This window comes from Geospiza fortis, unplaced genomic scaffold (genome assembly GCF_000277835.1).
Source record: "Geospiza fortis unplaced genomic scaffold, GeoFor_1.0 scaffold167, whole genome shotgun sequence".
Taxonomy (NCBI): domain Eukaryota; kingdom Metazoa; phylum Chordata; class Aves; order Passeriformes; family Thraupidae; genus Geospiza; species Geospiza fortis.
In genome coordinates this window covers 3,628,025-3,647,405 of record NW_005054355.1, presented here as the reverse complement: position 1 = coordinate 3,647,405, position 19,381 = coordinate 3,628,025, and the positions used below count along the sequence as shown (strand labels likewise).

General features: G+C 43.0%; 1 protein-coding gene and 1 long non-coding RNA gene across 3 annotated transcripts in view; one reads left to right on the top strand and one right to left on the bottom strand.

Annotated features, from left to right (window-relative positions):
- PSD3 (pleckstrin and Sec7 domain containing 3) overlaps positions 1 to 10,935 on the bottom strand; it is a 98,019-nt gene extending 87,084 nt beyond the window's left edge. For both annotated transcript variants that reach the window (XM_031059069.1, XM_031059070.1), the window contains exon 1: positions 10,832 to 10,935. In XM_031059069.1, the coding sequence (XP_030914929.1) occupies positions 10,832 to 10,835 (4 nt within the window). In that variant the 5' untranslated portion in view covers positions 10,836 to 10,935. The remainder of the gene's footprint in view (positions 1 to 10,831) is intronic.
- On the top strand, positions 1,169 to 17,342 carry LOC115948165. Its single transcript, XR_004082016.1, has 2 exons — positions 1,169 to 1,404; positions 16,380 to 17,342. It is a non-coding gene; the product is annotated as an uncharacterized LOC115948165 (long non-coding RNA).
- The last annotated feature ends 2,039 nt before the right edge of the window (positions 17,343 to 19,381 follow it).

Below are 19,381 nucleotides of genomic sequence, written 5' to 3'. Positions count from 1 at the left end.
ATGTGCTGTGGTTACAATGTCCTTACACCTGCACCAGAAAAACTCCAGGCAAGCAACCCCAAGCTGCTTTCTCACCCCACAATCCTTCTCTAATGCAGAAGCTTTAGTGCTTGCTGCTTTCTCAGCACAGTCTAGAGGAGGGATTTCTTAGGAGAGGACTAATAGGGAGCGTGTCATTATAGATACTAACATAAACCCTTCTTGGCGGACATATCCACCCACAAGCAATGCTTAGTGTGTGCCCTCAGCATTGTGGGACAGCACTTGGCCAGGCCACTGCCCAGGCCACACACTCCGGCTGTACTGCATGAAGAAAGGGAATATATAGTGCTCCAAGAGCTGGGATCCCCCATGCCTCACTCCAACCCACACATCCTGCCTAGTTGGAAGGAAGCCTGGAGCAGCAGCCCCAGCCTCCTGTGGGGCTGGGAGGCAGCCAATGTGCTCTGGAGGCCAAGCCCTAACAAGGCACCGTACACAGATCCTGCCAAGGGGCCAGGCTCGTCTCTACTAATTGCTATCTTAGCTTCTGAACCAACACAAGGAAAACAGAGGAGGCCTTATTTCTTGTGGTGAATGCTAAATGCTCTGCTGCGTGTCCCCATCTGCCACTGACAGCCACTGCTGATGGTGGAAAGAAATCTTGAGCAAGTTTTTGATTTACTTCTCCTCCTTAACTTCACAGTATGGCAAGCCCATCAGACTCCAGAAGAGGTACACATACAGAGCACATACCTGTACATGCAGGCACAGAGAGGTGTCCAAAGGGAGAGAGAGTACTGAGATGTACTCCCCTCTGCCACACCTGCAAGCTGTGCTCCATCTGAGCAAGAGAGTAGCACTATCACTGTAGAAATGTAATGCCTTTTCTGAAGTGACATGTCAGCAGCTGTCCTCTGGACAGACTGCTGCCGCTGCTGTTGCTGCTGTATGCAAGCACAAGTCAGTGGGATTCTTGCCTTCATGCAGTAATATTACCTAATTCTCTGTCTGACTGAAAACCTTCCTATATGACATCAAAGCAGGGTTCTGTTGCCATTATGTTAGGTACCACCATGCACATAACTGCCAAGGTCTCTGTTTCGTGAAGTAAACTATGACCAATCCACCACTTTCTCCCAAAATTGCAAAGCCTTTCCCTTTCCTTACAGAGCTATTTCAGGTACAAGAGCTTAGGGGAGCTTGAGCTCTTTAAGGGAAACTCCTCCCTTATTCCCATCCACCACCACAGCATCATGTCTTGCTGCAGCTACTGGCATATCCTGTCTAACCCCATCCCCCAATATGACTGCATTACAAACAAGGATAGAAAGACAACAACAAAATTTAAGGACTGCACTGAAGATGCGCAGGGAAAAAAAATACCCATCATCAAACAAACAAAGAAAGGACACACACTTTCAGGTAACACAAATTTCTACTTTGCATTGAAGGTGGCTTCTTTCAACAAATGAAAAAAAAAAAGAAAAAAAAAGAAAGAAATGGATAGGGAAAAAGCTAAAAGCTAAAATAGAAAGGGGGTGAGTGACTAGAAAACTGAGACCGGGCAAATATAACCTAACAGCATTTGGCAGCGTATCTGATGACTAGACGTTGAAAGAATTAATGACTAAAATCAGGCACAGATATGATATTTCATAGGTAAATAACCATTCCATGTCAAGCAAACTTGTCTACAGCATAATAAAAGGAAATTCTAGGAAGCAAAACACAAGTTAAAAAGCATAGACAGACATTTTGTTTACAGGTACATTTTAAAAAAGAATGGTGTGAGTGTCTCTCTCTATACAGTATATATATATATTATATAGCTCGAGAAATTAGATATATTTGCTTGAACAGTCTCCTTACTCACAGAGGTTACTGTAGCTCCAGCAGTTACCCATTGGTCAAAGAAATAAAATGCAAAGATCATCAGTTTATCTATAGCGATACCAGCTAATTCAATTGCTGCTGTTCTAGTCAACTGGAATCAAAACAGTTTCAAATTTCCTGGCAGCTGCTGCCCTGCACTGCACACAATGATGTAAATGGATGCTTTCTGAGTATTATGAAACTGATGGGGGAACTGCAGTCTCATTCAGACTATCGCAGGAGCTAAGGAGTCCACCTTGGCAGCTTGCAGGGGGAAAAAAAAATTTCCTCCAGCAAGGCTGCCTGACGGCATGCCAGGGATGCGTCTGTGCTTAGCTGCCGTTTTTGTAACTGCGTCCATAAGGGGAGAATCGGGTAGAATGGCGATGCTGAGAGTCATGTGCTGGTTCCGGAATGCAGGATGCTTTATGGCATTTCAGCATTAGTGAGCTGGAAGCATTTACTAAGCAGCCCAGTCATCCTGCATTTTATGTCTCTGCAGCAACTTGCGCAGAGCACAAGTAGCACGTGGGTGAGCTTGCATGCAGCATCGTATCAGTTACACTTTCCTGGTATTCCTGCCACCATTTATAAAAGGCAAATTAGGGCAAGTAAAAAACAATGTATGCATTAAGATGAGACAAATCTCTAGATGGCAGAGCTTAATGAACAAATCACAATTATGGTATTGTATCACTACTGCAGCCTGCCAGAGAGGAGGGTTACACACATCTCCGTGTCCTGCACTGCATCGTGTTACATCTTCTACAGTCACTAAAACTATTCCAATTGATAAAGCAGCCTGCTCCTGCTGAGATGGTGCAGCCATCCCCTATAAAAGGGGAGGGATGCTGCACAGCCTCTGGCAGCCTCGTGCAGCAGCCCTTTTTCCAAATGATGTCATTCTTCATGCTGCAATAGGTCCTGCCTGGCCAGAGTAGCCAAAGTCAGGGGATTAACATAATGCAAACACGAGGCTTTTGTAACTGGACTGCAAACATCCACACTGGACTGGGCGCAGGATTTTCTGCAGCTTGCAGACACTCCAGGCTTTTGGGCAGTTTGCTTACTCCAAAAGGAGAAGCAGAGCCAGGTCTTCATCCTGTCAAAAGTTGCAGCAGTATTATGTAAAAACAAGAAGTTGGTGGAAATGGGGAAGCTGAGTAAAAGTGAGAGGCAGAGGGAAGAGGCTGGAGAGAGTTGCCTGGAAATAAATCCTGGTGAAATGCCTCTGTGCCTTAGCAAACATGCAGGGAAGGTAAAGGGGAATAAAGGCATGGCAGAGCCGTTGCAGGAAAATTGACCATCTTGGCTGAGATCCCTCACCCCAAAAAGAAACAACCAGAGGGACTCCCTGCTGTGGTCACTGGGAAGTTTGGTACAGAGCCCAACAGCCCGCATAGGCTGTGTGTTCTTTGCAGTCCATGCTTGAACAGCCACACAGTGTGTGAAAGCCAGTGGCTCAGGGTTACCCAGAAATTAAAATAATTTGTTCAGGGAAAAAAATAATCCCCTGCGCGCATGCAGGGGCAGTATGTTCCTCAGGAAATCGTACACCCACAGCTTCCTGCATACTGGAAGAGATTCACAAGAAGATACTGTCCACCACTGCTTTTGTGTAGTTCCCTGAATTCTGGGGGTTTTGGGCTACCAGAGACAGTGCTAGATGAAACTTCAGTCTGACACAGGACAACCATGCCCATGCTAGGTAAATCTGTGATGAATCTCTGCTAGCCAGTGCTGGAGTCTGGTAGGATATGATGATGCTAAGTTGTCACTGGTTTTGTAAAGAATGAGAAAAGCCACTAGAATAAGAACATAAATCCTGTGCATTTAGAAAGCAAGGACCATTTAGAAAGCCGGTAAAATACATGGGTCACTTCATGCCTCTTTGAGAGTTTGTATTTTTTTTTACAACTGCACAAGTCCTAGCCCTATTCCTGATGGAAAGCTTTATGAAAGCTTTCTTATACTGTGACTTGGCTGCATATTTTTCCCCAGAGATTTTAACTAATTCCTAGTGGTAAACAGGGTTTGGGACCACTTGCATAACCCCAACTGCACTGAATTAAGTGTCTTCCAAAGAGCCCTGTACCTTTCCCCTGGTTGCAAGAAGGATGGCACCTTGCTGCAGTCACTCACAGGCCTACAGCAAGCTCAAAACAGGACAAAGTCCAAAACTAACATGCAGCACGTGCTGAGAGGATTTAGTGTGAGGGATTATCCACTACAAATTGCTGTATGGGCCACAGATGGTCAGTGAGATAGCTCAGTCCCAAGAGTCATTACCCTGGAAAGCAAAATGGTAGAGTGGAACAGCTGCTAGCATGAGTAGGAATAGGAGGGAAAATACAAAGGGAATATCTGGACTCCTTATCCTGACATAAAAGTGCAAGTGGGTCTTAGAATATTTAATGCCCTTTTCTTCTTTGAAGTTCCACACTCTGGAATTATATGGCTGTGAGAATCTCAAGTTTTCATTTCATTTTATTATGTTTGGAGAAGTCTGAAACCCAATATGTAAACAACAGATCCAAAAAGAATCTGAATTTTCTATTTTTCTGCTGCTGTGATTTAGAAAGGAAGTAGCTAACAGATTTTCTAGGCATAGATACACACAGTAATTAGCAAGAATTACTTTAAAAGTTCCATAAGAGCCTTCACCTGAAGAAAAACTTCTGAAGCAGTGACAACTCACAGCTGTTTTGACACTTTCAGCATCTACAATGACTTTACAGCCTTTCTAAATTCACTTATAATTAATGTTATATATTTTAAATACTGTATTTTTCAATAATCCTCTCAAAATCCTTGGAAAGTTGCTGTGAGTGAGCAAAAATGGCTTTAAAAATCCATCACTTGTAAGCACAGATCTCAGAAACTCCAGATTTCTGTAGATCCAGAAACCAGGCACACCTGCGGAAAAAGATGTCCTTTACTACTTTTCAGAGTCTGGGACCAATTAACCAATCTGAGAGTAGCCTTGCTAGGCAGTTCTTAAAGCACCCTAGGAGATGGATCTCAAGTTATGTGCCCAGCTAAAACCAAAACAGAGCACAGAGGGACGTGTGCGTCTCCCAGGCTCCAACTGTTTGTTGCTTAAGGTGCTGTTGGACATTGCATAGTAACTTTTCAGCAGGCTCTCACAGCGAATGAGACTCCCTTCCTCCGGATTCTGGACAGAGTTAAATAAACAACACAGGGATCTACAGCAGAAGGTACCTGTTAAAGCAGTGAACTGTGAACAGGAAAAATACATGCTGTACTCTCACCTACCCATATAATTTTATTTAAATGTCTTCTCTGTGTGCATATCAACAGCAAGTTAACATGCATCATTTCCTTCAGAAAGCTTCAGAAATGAAGCAAGGCTACAGCACAGTAGAGGGTTTGTGTTAGTGTGCTGCAGATCTCGCCAGATGATGGGACTGAGGCTGAGGAGAGGAGGCAATGGTGGTGACAGGTAAAAATGCTTCTGTGTCCCACTGTACCTGCCTATAACAAGCTAAGTCAGCTGGCTGAGCCTCTCCTGTTGTGCCCGCTGATCTGGATGCCCCATTTTCTGTCTGCCTGATGGAAGGGCATGACCTGACTGTCTCCAGGAAGGTGTTGCTGAGTCCTGCCAGCTTCAACCAAATTCAACCTGTGCCAGGTGTATTCAGAGCATCTGATATGGCCAGACGCTGACAGACTGCCAGCACCACCAGGTCCCCAAATATTTGTGTGCTCAGCATGGCTCTCAGCTTCAGCCAAAAGAACACAGACAGGGAGACATCTACTGCCTTAACTCTGGCATTTCCTAACTTCTGAGTGCTTAATTCTGCACCTCTAAAAAACAATAAACAAACAGTATGTGTTTTAATGATTATTTGTACTAAACTCTTGGCCTTCAAACAACTCTGTTGTTTAGAAAGTTGAGGATGTGGTAGTCTCCTCCCTACAGCTGTAGGTTATGATAACTTATCTATCCAGCTTTCAAGTGGAGGTCACAAGACATTCAATTTCCTCCTGTGGAGCACGGGACTTAGGATAATGCTTTGTGCCCCTTTAGTTTTCCTGCCCCTAGGACTGGAAACCCATACATCCATCACACCACACCTGACAGCTCCAGAGCATGCCTCAGCTTCTCCCAGTCCCAGGAAGCAGGACTAAGAAATTCAGGGGAGATAACAAGACAGTTCCACCGCTCCACCTCTGCAGCCAAGATCCAGAGCACAATGGAACTTGTCCTTCTGCATCAGCATTTATTTTTCCATGTGCTCTTCAGAGCATCCAAAATGACCTGCCTTATTCCATGCTGGAGTGAAAGAGGAGCACTTAGCGTGGCCAGCGAACATGCTGGTGCCAAAGAGGTAATCACTTCCTGAAGTGCACAAACTCAAGTGTTAAAGTACCTTCCAATACAGTACCTCTGGAAACTTAAATTTAAAAAGTTAACCTTCTTTTTGCATCATTGCCAAACAGCAATGCCAAACATTGGGGATCTTTATGAGAAAACTACTGATTACACACTATGGTTTTAAAACTCCTGCAGGACTTCTGTATGTCAGAAAATGCAGTGGGACACTAGAAACAACAACAACAACAAACTGATAAAGTCAAATATGCACAATAGGGTGATGGACTTTTAATTATGTGGGAGAGGGGTACCACAGCTCAGAGCTCTCTGTATTCCAGCCTTTTGTGTGCTCCTCGTGAACACTTCAGGACATCTGATGTGCCAATCCTTCACCATAATTAAGCAAAATTACTGTGAAAACCAGGCAGTCCTCCAACCCTCAGAAAATGCAGTTTTGCACTTCTTAAGGAAAACATAGCTGCAGAGGAAGATACCAGACCAGGGAGCCTAGACTTGCAGGATTGCTTGGAGATGGAAAGAGCAAGAGATGAAAATACGGCAAAGGGTGGTGCCTCAAAATGGAAAACAACAGGGTTGGAGCACTGGGCAAGACTACAGTCAGCAGTCTGGGCTATGATGAGAACAATGTAATAATGAGTGCCTGTAGTCTAAGGGCAGTTCCTGCAGGGAGGACCAGGAAGGTGCCATTTCCATGCAATGTCAGGGGGATGCAGCAGAGCTGTACATATGTGCCTTGAAGTAACAGAGCAAACAAGTGAGATAGAATGTATGTCAGTGATGCTCAATTTACACAAAGATACTGGGATCATTTTCTTAAAAATGTTTAAATCAGAAACATAAGAACCCTGAAAAGGCTTTACTTTTACAAAATAGCAGCCATTGTGTCCTTCCATTGCTCTTGAAAAACAGTTCTAGATAATCTAAAGCAAAAACAATCATTTCTTCAATTGCAGTTCAGGAACAGGTATGTTGCATGGGTCAAAGTATCTGTTTGATTTTCTTTCACGTGTCAGATCTGGCATTGTTTGACCTTTTGCAATGGTGATTCAGCACACATTGCCAGAAGAAAATAAGCCCTTTTTTTAGAATTGTTCTTTTGACATTATTTTTGGGGAGTCTGTTACAGTTTTTGCTGGCTTGAGCTTGCTAAGCACACAGATGAGCACAAGAACTAGCATGAGACAATCGGTGGCAGTGTGTGTCTGGGACCATCTCTTGGCAGAAGCAAGATGTTAAATGAGCTCAGTTGCCTCATGACATCTCACTGAACACAAAACAGCAAGTGACAGGCTTTCCAAAAAGCTATTTGTTTCACCAGGAATTCAAAACCAAGCTTCTTCCAGCAGCTGTTGGGAAAGACCAGATTTGCATAGCAACACAGGCAGTATTTGTACAGAGCCTTTTTGTGAAGGATGAGATTAAACCTCTGGTACACAGGATGAAAGCTTTCTCCTCTCAGAAGCATCAGAGAAAAGACTGTTTATCAATCTTAAGAAGCTTTTTTCTTCCTAACAACAGTCTTGGATTTATTTTCTCATATAACAGGAATTATGGGGTATTTGGCCTTCATGTTTATTTAAGGAATTATTTTGTAGTATCCACCACTTTCTTCCCCAAGGAAGCACTTTTAAGACTAAAAAAAAAAAAAAAGTCATGTGGCCATAACTTTTTTTTTCTCTTTTTGGTATTTAAATGTATTAACAGCAAAGTCATAAAAATCAGACCTGTAGCACAGCCAAGCCTGAAGAAAGTCTGCTCAATAGAGATCACTGTTTCCACAGCAGTTTCCAGAGAAGGAATGTATGTTTCCACATACAACAAGCGGCCTTTTATGTCAGTGAGTCTGAGAAGAGGTCTTGTCCAACCCAGCTAAATTCAGTTTCTAAAAAACATTTTCTTTTGCTGGAGGGCAGAAGGCTGGGGTTTCGCCAAGGAAGGTGGTCAGGCTGTGCAGGGCCACGTGGACAAATGTGGTACATCCTCCCTGCTCCCCCAGTGCAGGGGGGTCTGCAGGGAAATGCGTGGTCTTGAACCCTTCCACAACAGGAGGGTCCCGGGGAGCTTGGACCTGCTTCTGCTCCAAGTAATGCATGCAGGGCAGGAGGATGGGCAATGGACAAGAGAGGAGAGGACCCAGACAAGAGGCATCATGCATTAAAGACAAGAGCACATTAGGGCATCAGTGATCACAAATATCCCAGATAAAATTAGACTGAAGACAGCAAAGGAAAATGTTTTATATGTGACAGCTTTATTAGCATTTGAATATCGTTGATGAAACACCTCTTCTAAAGCCATCTAACTATTTCTTTTCCCCCCTTCTCATTTTCCCATGTGAAAATGACCAGCAGCTTCAACCTGGAAGGTAAAAATCAGCACAGAGCTTATTAACAAAAGCTGCCATCTCCCACCTGGGGAAATAGAAGTGTTTGCCACAGTTGCCCCCAATTATTGCTCTTTCTTTGTGAATTGGCTTGTCTGATGCAAGTGTTTTCGTACTCAGTCAAGACAGTATATCCTCAGCAGCGTCAGCAGGGCTACAGCAATGTGGCTGTGGCCGAAAGGGAAAGTATAAACCAGAAGGCAGAAGAAATTAAGCTGTTCAGCAGCTTACATGCTACATTCCGTTTCTGAGGCCAGCCATGGCATGGGTCAACTGCTTTAGGTTAGAAAAATTAAAGTTCAGCCTAACTGCCCACAGTGACAAGTTTTTCTCTTGATCAAGTTTAAACACCAACATTTCTCCTGGCCCTGCCCCTGTCACTCATTTGCTTGAAATATTTCACACTTTGACCCCTAAAAAGCATGTCTTCCTTCTTTTAAAGGAAACTTCAGAAAGCCACCTGTTTATTTGGATTTTTGGTGGTGTTTTCTCCCTTCCCATCTAATAGGGAGAAGAACAGAAAGACTTTCAAGCATAGCTGCTTCCCCTGAAAGCATATGTCATGACATATTTGATATATATCAAATAAAAAAAAAACCATGATTTGATGTACAAAAGCGCTGAGTTTGTACTACTGTCCCCTCAGTCACCCTGTCCTCATTCACCTCCAGTAAATAAGCAGTAAATAAAACCTGAACAAAAAAACTAGAAGGGGCAGAACCACTATCATTTATCCATGGCAGTCAAACAACTTGTAAGAGGAGGAGGAGGAGGAGGATGCATTTGTCTGTGGCAGCATGAGGCTAGTCTAGGTAAGCACAATGTCACCCAGTTTTTAGGTACAATTCACAAACGTTGTATGTTAACCACTGTTAAACATTCACAAACCCTCATTAATAAAAGAACAAGAGGAGATCTGGAAACAACGCAAAAAGGAGATCCAGAAACAAGGCAAGAAGCACAGGAAAAATACACAGAATTAGGCATATAAGTCAATATATCTGGCTTACTCTTTGCTACCCTTTATTTTAGAGCTCAGTACTTAGCTTGGAATACCTGTCATATTTGATAACTGTTTTGGCTGGTAATAACAATAGATTCACTTGGATTTATTAGACACAGCATACTTTATTTAATACCAATCTCTGGATTTGTACCAATGCCTGCTGACAGTGCTCTCACACTGTGTCTTTCCAAGCAAGAAATGAGGTCATCATGATTCATGTAATAAACTGATACACATTTTGTGGCAATTTGGAAGAGTTTTTTAAATTCCTAAATGAGGTCCTTTTGGTTTGGGTATTTTTGAGGGGTTTTTTCTCTTTTTGGAAATTTGGATTTTTTTCCACTTTGCAATTAGGATTTCCCAGGTGGATGATCAAACTTTATAAAATCCAGGAAGAAACTCAAGTTCTGCTTTTTTCTTTTTTCCTTACTGAAGTTGAGGAACATACACAGTTTGTTTCTGAACAAAGTGCTGCCCTTTTCTAGCAAGAAGGGAGTCTTCTTTAATTAAGTGACATTCCAGAAAGTTTGCAATTAGAAAGGATCAAGGTACACAGAGAACAGCCTGAGGAAATGCTTTTTCAAAGAGGGCAGGGCTTGTTGATAATTTTGACAAGGCAAGAGGAATAGCTACAATAACTAAATTTCTTTTCTTCTAAGCTTGGGCTCTTAAAGGTAGAAAACGCCCCATATTTACAAGAAGACAACAGGAATAAGACAGATCCTTAGATATAACATTAGATATTATGGAAGCACCTGGACTTCTGGAATCACTGACTACAGAGGGCAGAGCAGTTCGGGTACCACTCAAGTATCTGAATTAAAATCTTACCTACCTCTACTTGTAGAAAGACCACAAAGTGCATTTCTGGAAGGATCTCCAGGCAGAAATGGCCATGCTTCAGCATGTGCAATTGCAGAACTCGTGGCTGAACAACTCCACTGCAGAGAAGTGCAGGGACTCCCTCCACCAATGTGCCTGTAGCATGTGAGTCCCTGCTGTCACATCATGGTGGCTCACATGAGCCAGAAAGAAAGGCAGGAGTATAAGAGAGGGAACAACTGTCATTTTCTGGGGCCAAACCAGCAGGATCCAGTACTTGCAAAGGGTAGCATAGCACAGTGAGCCTCGCGGGGTCATTAAAGGAGAAGCTTCTGCAAAACTTTCCTGAGTGGCTTAAGAGAATTTTTTTTTTCTTTTGCACGCAGTAGTAATAAATAGAACTTACCCATTCCTGAAGGCTTCTCTTCTTCCAAGCCAAATAAAAATTCATATTTGGCCTTGGCAACATTCTGGGCATGAGCTGATATGTCATTATCCCGCACAAGTGCTTCTGCCTAGAGTAAAAATAAACAAAGCTTATATACCTTTTAGTGAAAAAAACAGCAGAAGGAACATGAAATCCCTTCAGGCAGCATTTTTAAAGTATTCATTTCACTCTGTTGCCACCAAGATCATCCAGAGTAGACATGGGCCAACTCAGAGCACTTTTGAAGAGCTCACCCCTCTGTCACTGAACCCAAGCATTTCAGTATTAAGAACAAAAACCTAACAGAGATATGAGAGCACCCAACCACTGTTTACACACTCTTTAGCCAGCTTACCCACTGAAAGGCCAGCAGCACTGGCCAACTATCTCAATAATATTGGTTAGAGTTAAAAATATCAAGGGAATAGTGTCAGAAATAGCAAATTTGAGAATGTATGTCATAAAACTGGAACCCATAGGAAAACCATAAATGGGGCAGGCGGTCTCTTTGAAAAGATAGTGGGGTAGAGAAAGTGAGAAGCAAGGATTACAACAAGGATGATTAAAAAGGGGGAGAAGGATAAGGTATGCAAACATGTACTTAGGCAGGAGTATTCTCTAAGGGGCCCTGTTGGGCAGCCCATGCATGACCACCACTGTCTAGGTCAGGACAAGAGCCCAAGTTGGTTTTACAACCACACTGCACAAGTTAAACTTGCTTATCCAGCCAGGAGGCAGGGAGTGGACACAGAGTGGTGAGTCCAGTGAGTGGACTCACCACTGGACGAGTGAATGGACAGATGGATTGAGCAACCTGTTCTACCCAGGTCTGGTGCCCCCAGCACCTTCCCACTGCTCCTTTCTTGTAAGAAACAGAGTAAAGGACCTTGACAGAGTAAAGGTCCAGTTTCTCAAAAGAGAGAAAGGCTACAGGACTAAGATCAAAATACTTTTCTGAACAGGTAGGGACAAAACAAATCTCTAAGATAAAGCACACTCCAGCAATTAACTGTAGTGCAAAAACTGTCTAGAGTCAGCATTAAGTTTCTTCCCAGCTGGACAAGACGGAGCCTGTAATTATTCTGTTTGAAGTGACAAATAAAATAAATCACTAACTCTAAAAATTCTTCAGTAAACTTTATATTCATATGAGGCAGTCAATTGCTGTGGCATAGCAAGCCATGGCATGGTTTACACTGGTGAAAGCATTAGCTTATGAAAACACTCTTTAAAAAACAAAGTTAAATGGAACATTCTGCCTCCCAGGTCAACAACAACTTTTATGCATTTCTATCAAATACCTCAGGATAAGCATCAGATATAAGCAGAAATTCAAAGTACAAGGGACACATGATTCACAGGAGCACATAGTCACAGCTCTTTAATCAAAGATGGATGGAATCACAAATCCATATATTCCTCCTAGGCCATCTGTCCAACAATTGTATTTTCTCCCAAGAGCACACTGACAAATAGTTATCTTGCCCTATGCCCTAGAATGGTTTTGCTCCAGGTTTCTCTGGCCTTTTACACCCAATCCTTCTCCTACCTTTCTGTGCTGTGCCAGTTCTGCAAGATTTAGTAAAACATCACTCTGCCCTAAGTTGACAGCAGATCTTACACAACGGTCTTGGACTAATTTATTTACCATTCACTAGACATTCACTAGTCCAACTACTCAGTACTAGGACTTTCAGTATGTTGATACACATGCTAACTCCAGCCTACCCAATTCTTTGGTAAAGATGTGATGGAATAGATAAAGGGCTATCACAAAGATGACTATCACAAGCATGACAAAATGAGCTTGGAAGAAATCACCATGTCTGTTCTGGCTTTACAGACCTGCATTCATTCACTGGCAGGGAGGCACGAAGGGCTAGAAAAGGAATAGCTGGAGCCAGAGCACACAGGAGAAGGCTCTTTGTCTGCATCAGCTTAGACAGGAGTAGCTTACAGAGCCAGACAAAAATTCAGCCTACTCAGATGGATGTGAAGGGATGGGATTGCTTATAACTAGCTGGTGCCAAATCCCAGTGACAGATAAATGAAATGAAAAATAAAATGAACAGAACAGTCCAGTTCTTGAGCAGTAAGAATTTCTGATCTATACCCCTCTGGAACACAGCTTCTCCATCTCTCAGCCTTGCTCTTTGAGATTTCACAGACATCTGCTACACTGAGCATCCCTGCCAGCAAACACGTGTTCCAAGGCTCTCTATTTGCCTGTACCTTATTGTAAAGCAAAGAAGAAAACTCCAGCTCACAGCACCCTCTGCATCATCCAGTAACAGTCACAAGTAAATTGTAAAATTAATGGGGTTTCAGTGTATAGGCCATCATTTATCAGAGTTAAGTGCCTAAACAGAGGCTGCATGATCTTAGTCTTTGCATCTGAAAGGGGTAACTTGATTGTCAGAAGTCTCAACGCTGCTGATGAAAACTACAGATACTGGCTTGTGTATGGGAACAGCTGTATTTAACATCTATTTAGGTTGTCAGAGCACTGAAAGGATGTATAAAGAAAGTCCATATCCAGGCTTAAGAGTAAGTTTATCATATTTCATCCAAACAAGACATATTAAAAAAGAATGCAAGAGCAGGAAAGAATGAGGATGCTCTGAGGTCAGAGCCAGTTTTTAAGACTATTGCTTTACCAATGTCCAGATCAAGAGACAACATGTATTCCCCTTTCCTTCTTTCGATTTGCCACTCACCCAAGCAGGAGTCAAGATGCCTGAAACGAGGAGCCCAGAAATGGGCTGGACAAACATTCATGGTGCTTTCAAGCTGCATTAGCAAAGATTAAATAAGAGCAAGATTGAAAGGGATGTAAAACTTCTGCTTAAGCCTTCTCTCTCAGCTGAAGAGCAAAGAAATCTGCATCCAGGTCACCCACTTCATAATTGCTTCCCTCAGAAGGCTTTAAGCACCACCTTTGAAGCATCTCATCTTTGTCACTGCTGAAGAGGGTAACGCTTAGGAGCACCAATCCCCTTACATCAGCCCAGCTGCACATACATTTCTCATGAGCCATATACATATTATTTTTCAGTCCAGTGATGCTCTGGGCAGAGAGGCAGCAAGCTCCTACCCATTGGTGCATTACTCTTGCAGTGCTTTCTGCCTGTTTGAACATGTTTGATCAAGCCTACTTCTCTAGGTCATAACTCTTGGTCAGGAGTTAGGAAGGCTGCATTTGCCTCTCAGTGAATTTTAGATAACATTTATGAGGCTGCATTAGTTTGCACTTGGCAGTCCTCACCCCTCAGACCTCCTGCCAACACACTGGACCAGTTTCTATTGACCTCACACAAGGCATTGCATGGGTCAGCAGAAGTCCCACCTTGCTGGCTTTCTGTTTCATGCTTAGGGAGCAGAGAGATTCTTAAGGATAAGGCCTGTGCCTGTGGTGGTTTCAAGCCAGCACAGGAATGAAGCTGCTGAATCTGTGTCTCAGCACTGAACTGAACAGCGGCAGCATGCTAAGACCACAGGGTTCCTGCTTCTCCAGCAGGAGCTGCTGATAAGGACAGATAAGTCAGCCCAGCAAGAAGCACATACACTGCCTCTGCTCTGCTGTCTGGATGCGTGAATGCAGCAGCAGGTCAGTATCTGCAAGGAGAAACTATTCCCACAATTCACCCTTGAGAGGTGTCTTTAACTCCCGATGAGAGCTGGTTGCTGCCTTTCCTGAAGCTCAGTGTCACTCTCTGGATGAATTTAATTTCAACTCGTAAGCTCCCCTCAAACTGCCCTCGAAAAATCCCAGTGGTTTTTAGATAGGTATAGTGAGTCATAAAAAGCTGAAGAAAATGCTTCTCCTTTCTCCACAGAAGAAAAGCACCAAAGCATCCTCTTTTGACTTTCATGAGGCTCTGGTTAGGATCTTTTTTTGGGACCAACTGGTTTTGTCTTGTGGCCTTTTTTATCATACTGTCTTGGGGTGAAAGTTTCCTCCTAATTTGTCTCAAACCAAGACACATATCTACATGACAGAGAGCTTTAACTGAAGAATATCAAACTCTTGCTATCTCACCACCATTTTCAGCTGAGCTGACAGGAGAGCTGGGCTTTGTCTCAGAGGAAGGGGATAACACTGTCCACAGCTGCTCCGACAAGCAATGGGTCAGTCTGCGCACTAAGAATCAGTGTGAGCCCGTGCCTCCTGAAGCATTCACACTTAAGGTCATATATTTTCTTTGAAAATGTCCAATAAGGGGAATATTCAAAGAAGCAGATAATTAAATGGCGACTTCCAGTCTGGAATTTTTCAGACTCCCTGAGAGGACAGATGCTGTAAAGACAGACTCACTCCTTGCAGAAGACCTGGGAAAAAAGTGCATGAGAAAAAGCAGAACAGGATGGGTGCTCAAGCAAGAGTCTTCAGGGAGCAAGAGTCAGCCAAAATTCTGGACAGCAAGAGACCACTTTTCCCTCAGCCATATCACCACTGGATGTCAGCTCCCTGTCAGCAGGCAACAGCCCATACACTGGAGTGACTTTTGGAGGTTTCATTGAGGCTACTGGAGAATACTGCAGTATTGCAAGAAAGCAGAAAAATGCCTTGAAGAATGCCTGTAAATCACAGTCTACTACAGAGAACTTCACAGCCACACCTGGACCATTTCTAATCCCAGGCTGTGCTTGGTCCATTCTCATTGCTTCACCAACATCTCTAGCAGCAAAAAACTCAATTGCCTGTCAGCAGCCTACCAAATACCCCGATACAGTGGGAATGATGGACAGAAGGCTCCCACAGATTTTAAAATCTTCTCCAGCAAGTCGAAATGTCATGGGCAAGCCTTTACAGAATCCTGCAGTGAGAGCTCTGCCTCTGCTGTCACATCATCCCTGAATGGCCAAGAACTCAGCAAGCTTCACTGTTTTTGACAGGTCATACCAGTTGTTCTGAAAAGACTATGCCTGTTGAGCTTGTCTTAAATCACTTTCCTAAGTAACAGGATTAAATGCAGAAAGCTGGCATTAAAATAAACTTGCTAACTGGTAAAACCTGGTGCAACAACATCACAGGAAGAATGTGGGTGCTCACAGTAAGACCACTGGGTAGGCAAGGGTTGTAGTGTTTAATTCCATGTGACCTCATAAACCATAGCTGTGTTTTCCTTATACCTCCCCACACTAATACACATTCACAATTCTTGAATTAAAGCATTAGTAAAATAATTAAAATTCAAAAGAACAGGAGCTTTGCATGGCTTAATCTCAGCTGGAGCTGCTAAAACTTAATGCTAGCCAAGGTTTTGAATGAGAAGAAATCTAAGCCTGGGTTTTAAACTAATTGCTAACTATCAGGAGTTGCAGGGAGATGAATAGAAAGCCAGAAGGTGGGGGCTTGTGTAAGAGCACTGCAAATAGCTGTTTTCCAGCGGAGAAGTCAGCCTTGTAAGACTTTTCAGCTACAAGGCAATTGTAGAGATATGGCAGAGGTGCTTGCAGTGACAAAGGGTCTGAAAACAGCAAAGAACAATCAGTAATTCAGCACCTTTTTTTTTTAATGCAACAGCCAGAAGACAACAGAAGAAGGTATTGGGAGTCAGCACCACACCAAAAAGGACATGGTTCCTGGTACAGTTTGTATTCAAAACCACCAACCACCTTGCAAAGCAATCTCACAGAAACCAAAATACTGAGGTACCTGACGAGGAGGGTGAACAAGCTTAAAGGATAAAAATCCCTAACAATACAGAATACATCCTTCTCATGAATCTCTAAGCTGACCTCTTCCTGGGCATCTGCTGACCTCCATGACCACATACATGCTCCTGGGCTAAAGCGACTTTGAATCCAAACCAGTGCAGAGAGTCACTATTACCTGCTCACAAGGCTTTGGCATGGCCATGGACTGGAAATTCCTCACACTTGGTACTGCCCAGCCAGCTCCTCCTGAGTCCTCACCACAACACACTCCACAGCTTACTCCAGGGATTCACCAAAAGGCACCAGGGCACTGTAGGCTTCCTATGCCATTACTCCCAGCACTACAGGGTTTGTTTACTATGAGCAGCCTCACAGGAAGCAGTCAGGCTGGAGAGAGCAAAACTGAAAGGGTGCAGATACTATCAAAGCTGCTCTCCCTGCACAAAGGCAGACTTCACAGAAGTTCAGCGTCTAAAGAGAAGCTCAGTTCAGAAATGAAGCAAAAGACTTTCTACTTAGAGAAAGACCTGAGAACATTGACAAAAAACCCTCAAATTCATGCCTTAGCAGCAGTATCATGCAGGTAAAATTTGTTTCCAGTCTGGTCACCTTGTTTTAGACCAGCACTTGAGTTTTTCTCCCCTTAAAGAAATGTTTGCTTTGTTGTTTAGTTGAAGTTGTTAGGAAGCAGTCAGCTGTTATACAGAATTAAATACTTTCTATTATGCAAAGGCTGACGCTGTCTGCGCTGCAACTGCATGGCTGTGAACAGCATATTAATTCAAAGTCTGTATGATTACACTTTACCATTAAAGGTCACTCAGCATTTTCTATTTGTCAAGCCAGTGATTTTTGATGCATGCTGTATGGACCTTTGGACATCTACGCATTATTTCTAAGGTATGTGCAAGAATCAAAACAAGTCCTCTGAGAAGAATACTTTAGCTCACTGCTTGAACCACTGTGTTCTTAGACATAACACACAAAGATGAAGAAAAACACCCAAAACTTTTATAAAGCCACAGTGCAAGTATATTCCTGAGTTATGTCAAAGAGCATTAGGGTGGGGTATGATTTAAGAAAAACTGTGCAAAGACAGCATCTTATATTCAGAGAATTCTGTGATGCATGCAGTAGACATCTTGCATTTACTGTTTTTGTTCAATCTGTTCCAGTATATTTAGCAAACTGACAGACTGCTTCACTTCAGCAGGTAGTGTGCTTCCGTCATCTTCAAGCACCTCAGATGGCAGGACAATGTTTAGACAGGCTACAGGTCTGCTGCACATGGATTTCTCCTCCATGGAAGCTAAAATTTGAATATACCTAAATGCCTCATGAATCTCCCAGAAGTTAGTTCTGTTTCTCTTTAAGCAACTAAATTCTTTGCAAAACCCTAGCCAACACCAGCTGTCCCTTGAAACTTTACAGACAGCATCCTTTGCCATGTGCTGTACATTCTTTATGTCTAGCTCAATATACACTGCTTTTATGAATGGAGGGACAGGGTATTGGGAGAGCTCATCTTCATTTTTCAAATCAATGTTATAAACATAGTTTAAGATAGTGTCCCTAAGTGATTAAAATATTCCATTTCAATGATGGTTAAAAAAACCAAAAAACAAACCAACAAACAGAAAAAAAGCACCCCACACCCAGCCATGAGACCTCTCCACACTGGAAGAATTAACATTTGCAAAAGTGTAAAAACCTGCATTTTCTCTGTGGCAAGCGCAAACTGCAGAACTACAACACAGCAACAGAGTATGCAAAAAAGGGGTATGCATCTTAGACCCAGCTTACTGATTCTGCATGATTATTTCATATCACATATTTAAATTAATTTTACAGCTTTCCCCTCAGCAGTTTTTTTCTGAGCCTTACCTAGATTTAAGAGAAGTTTTTTGGAACAGAAATTTGACTGAAGTTTGATCTGAGCCATCTTATCTCTGGCACAATTAAGGCAGAAGTGAGAAAACACATCAACAAATTTCTCCTGAGGTGCAGGCACAGGGGGACTGAAAATACTGTTGCAAGACCAAATGCTTGCTGAGAAAGTGCACCTTAAGGACTGCCAACATTGTTGGGCAGCTATGGCTCCGCAAGTGGTCAGGAGCCAACAGGAAGTTCCAGCTGTGGCAAGAAGGCAGAAGACATCAAAGATGTTACATCCCCCACAAGCAGCATAACACAGGCCAGCTGGCACTCCTGTCCCACTGGTGAGGAAGTTAATACATCTTCTTTTTTCCTCATTAAGTCACAGCAAGTCCACAGACAAGACAGCTGACAACAATCAGAACTTGCTGGTACTAGAATTTGTTCCCTCTTGAGAACAGGGCTTCCCTGGTAAGCATTCTTCTGTTAGCACTGTTATGCAGATATATCCCAGGCCTAAGTGTATCTTGCCATCACACTTGGCATTCATTCAGCCTGGGAGATGCAGTTATTACTCAAATGACACTTCCCATTTGAAAACTGTTGTAAAAAAATAATGAGTACACTTTAAGCCACCTCTTCCACTGTGTCATTTCATTCCAAGAAGAGAAAGCAAGCCCCATTCATGGCTTCTGCAAAAAGAGAGGCTTGTGTTATGTAACCTGTGCCATTAAGTTGTTTTCTTACTGCTCCCGAACTACTGCATCACAGTTTCAAGACAAGAGCCTCCTTTCAGTCATAGAATCATAAAATACTGAGTTGGAAGGAACCCATAACAATCATCAAGTCCAACTCCTGGTCCTGTGCAAGACAGTCCTTTCACCAGGCAGCAGAAAGTTGCTGTGGCTATGACGTGATGTTCTCAACAAGCATAGCAGTGACAGCTGTGTTTCTGCCCTGGCAGGCCATCCTCAGAAGCCAGCTCCAGCCTGG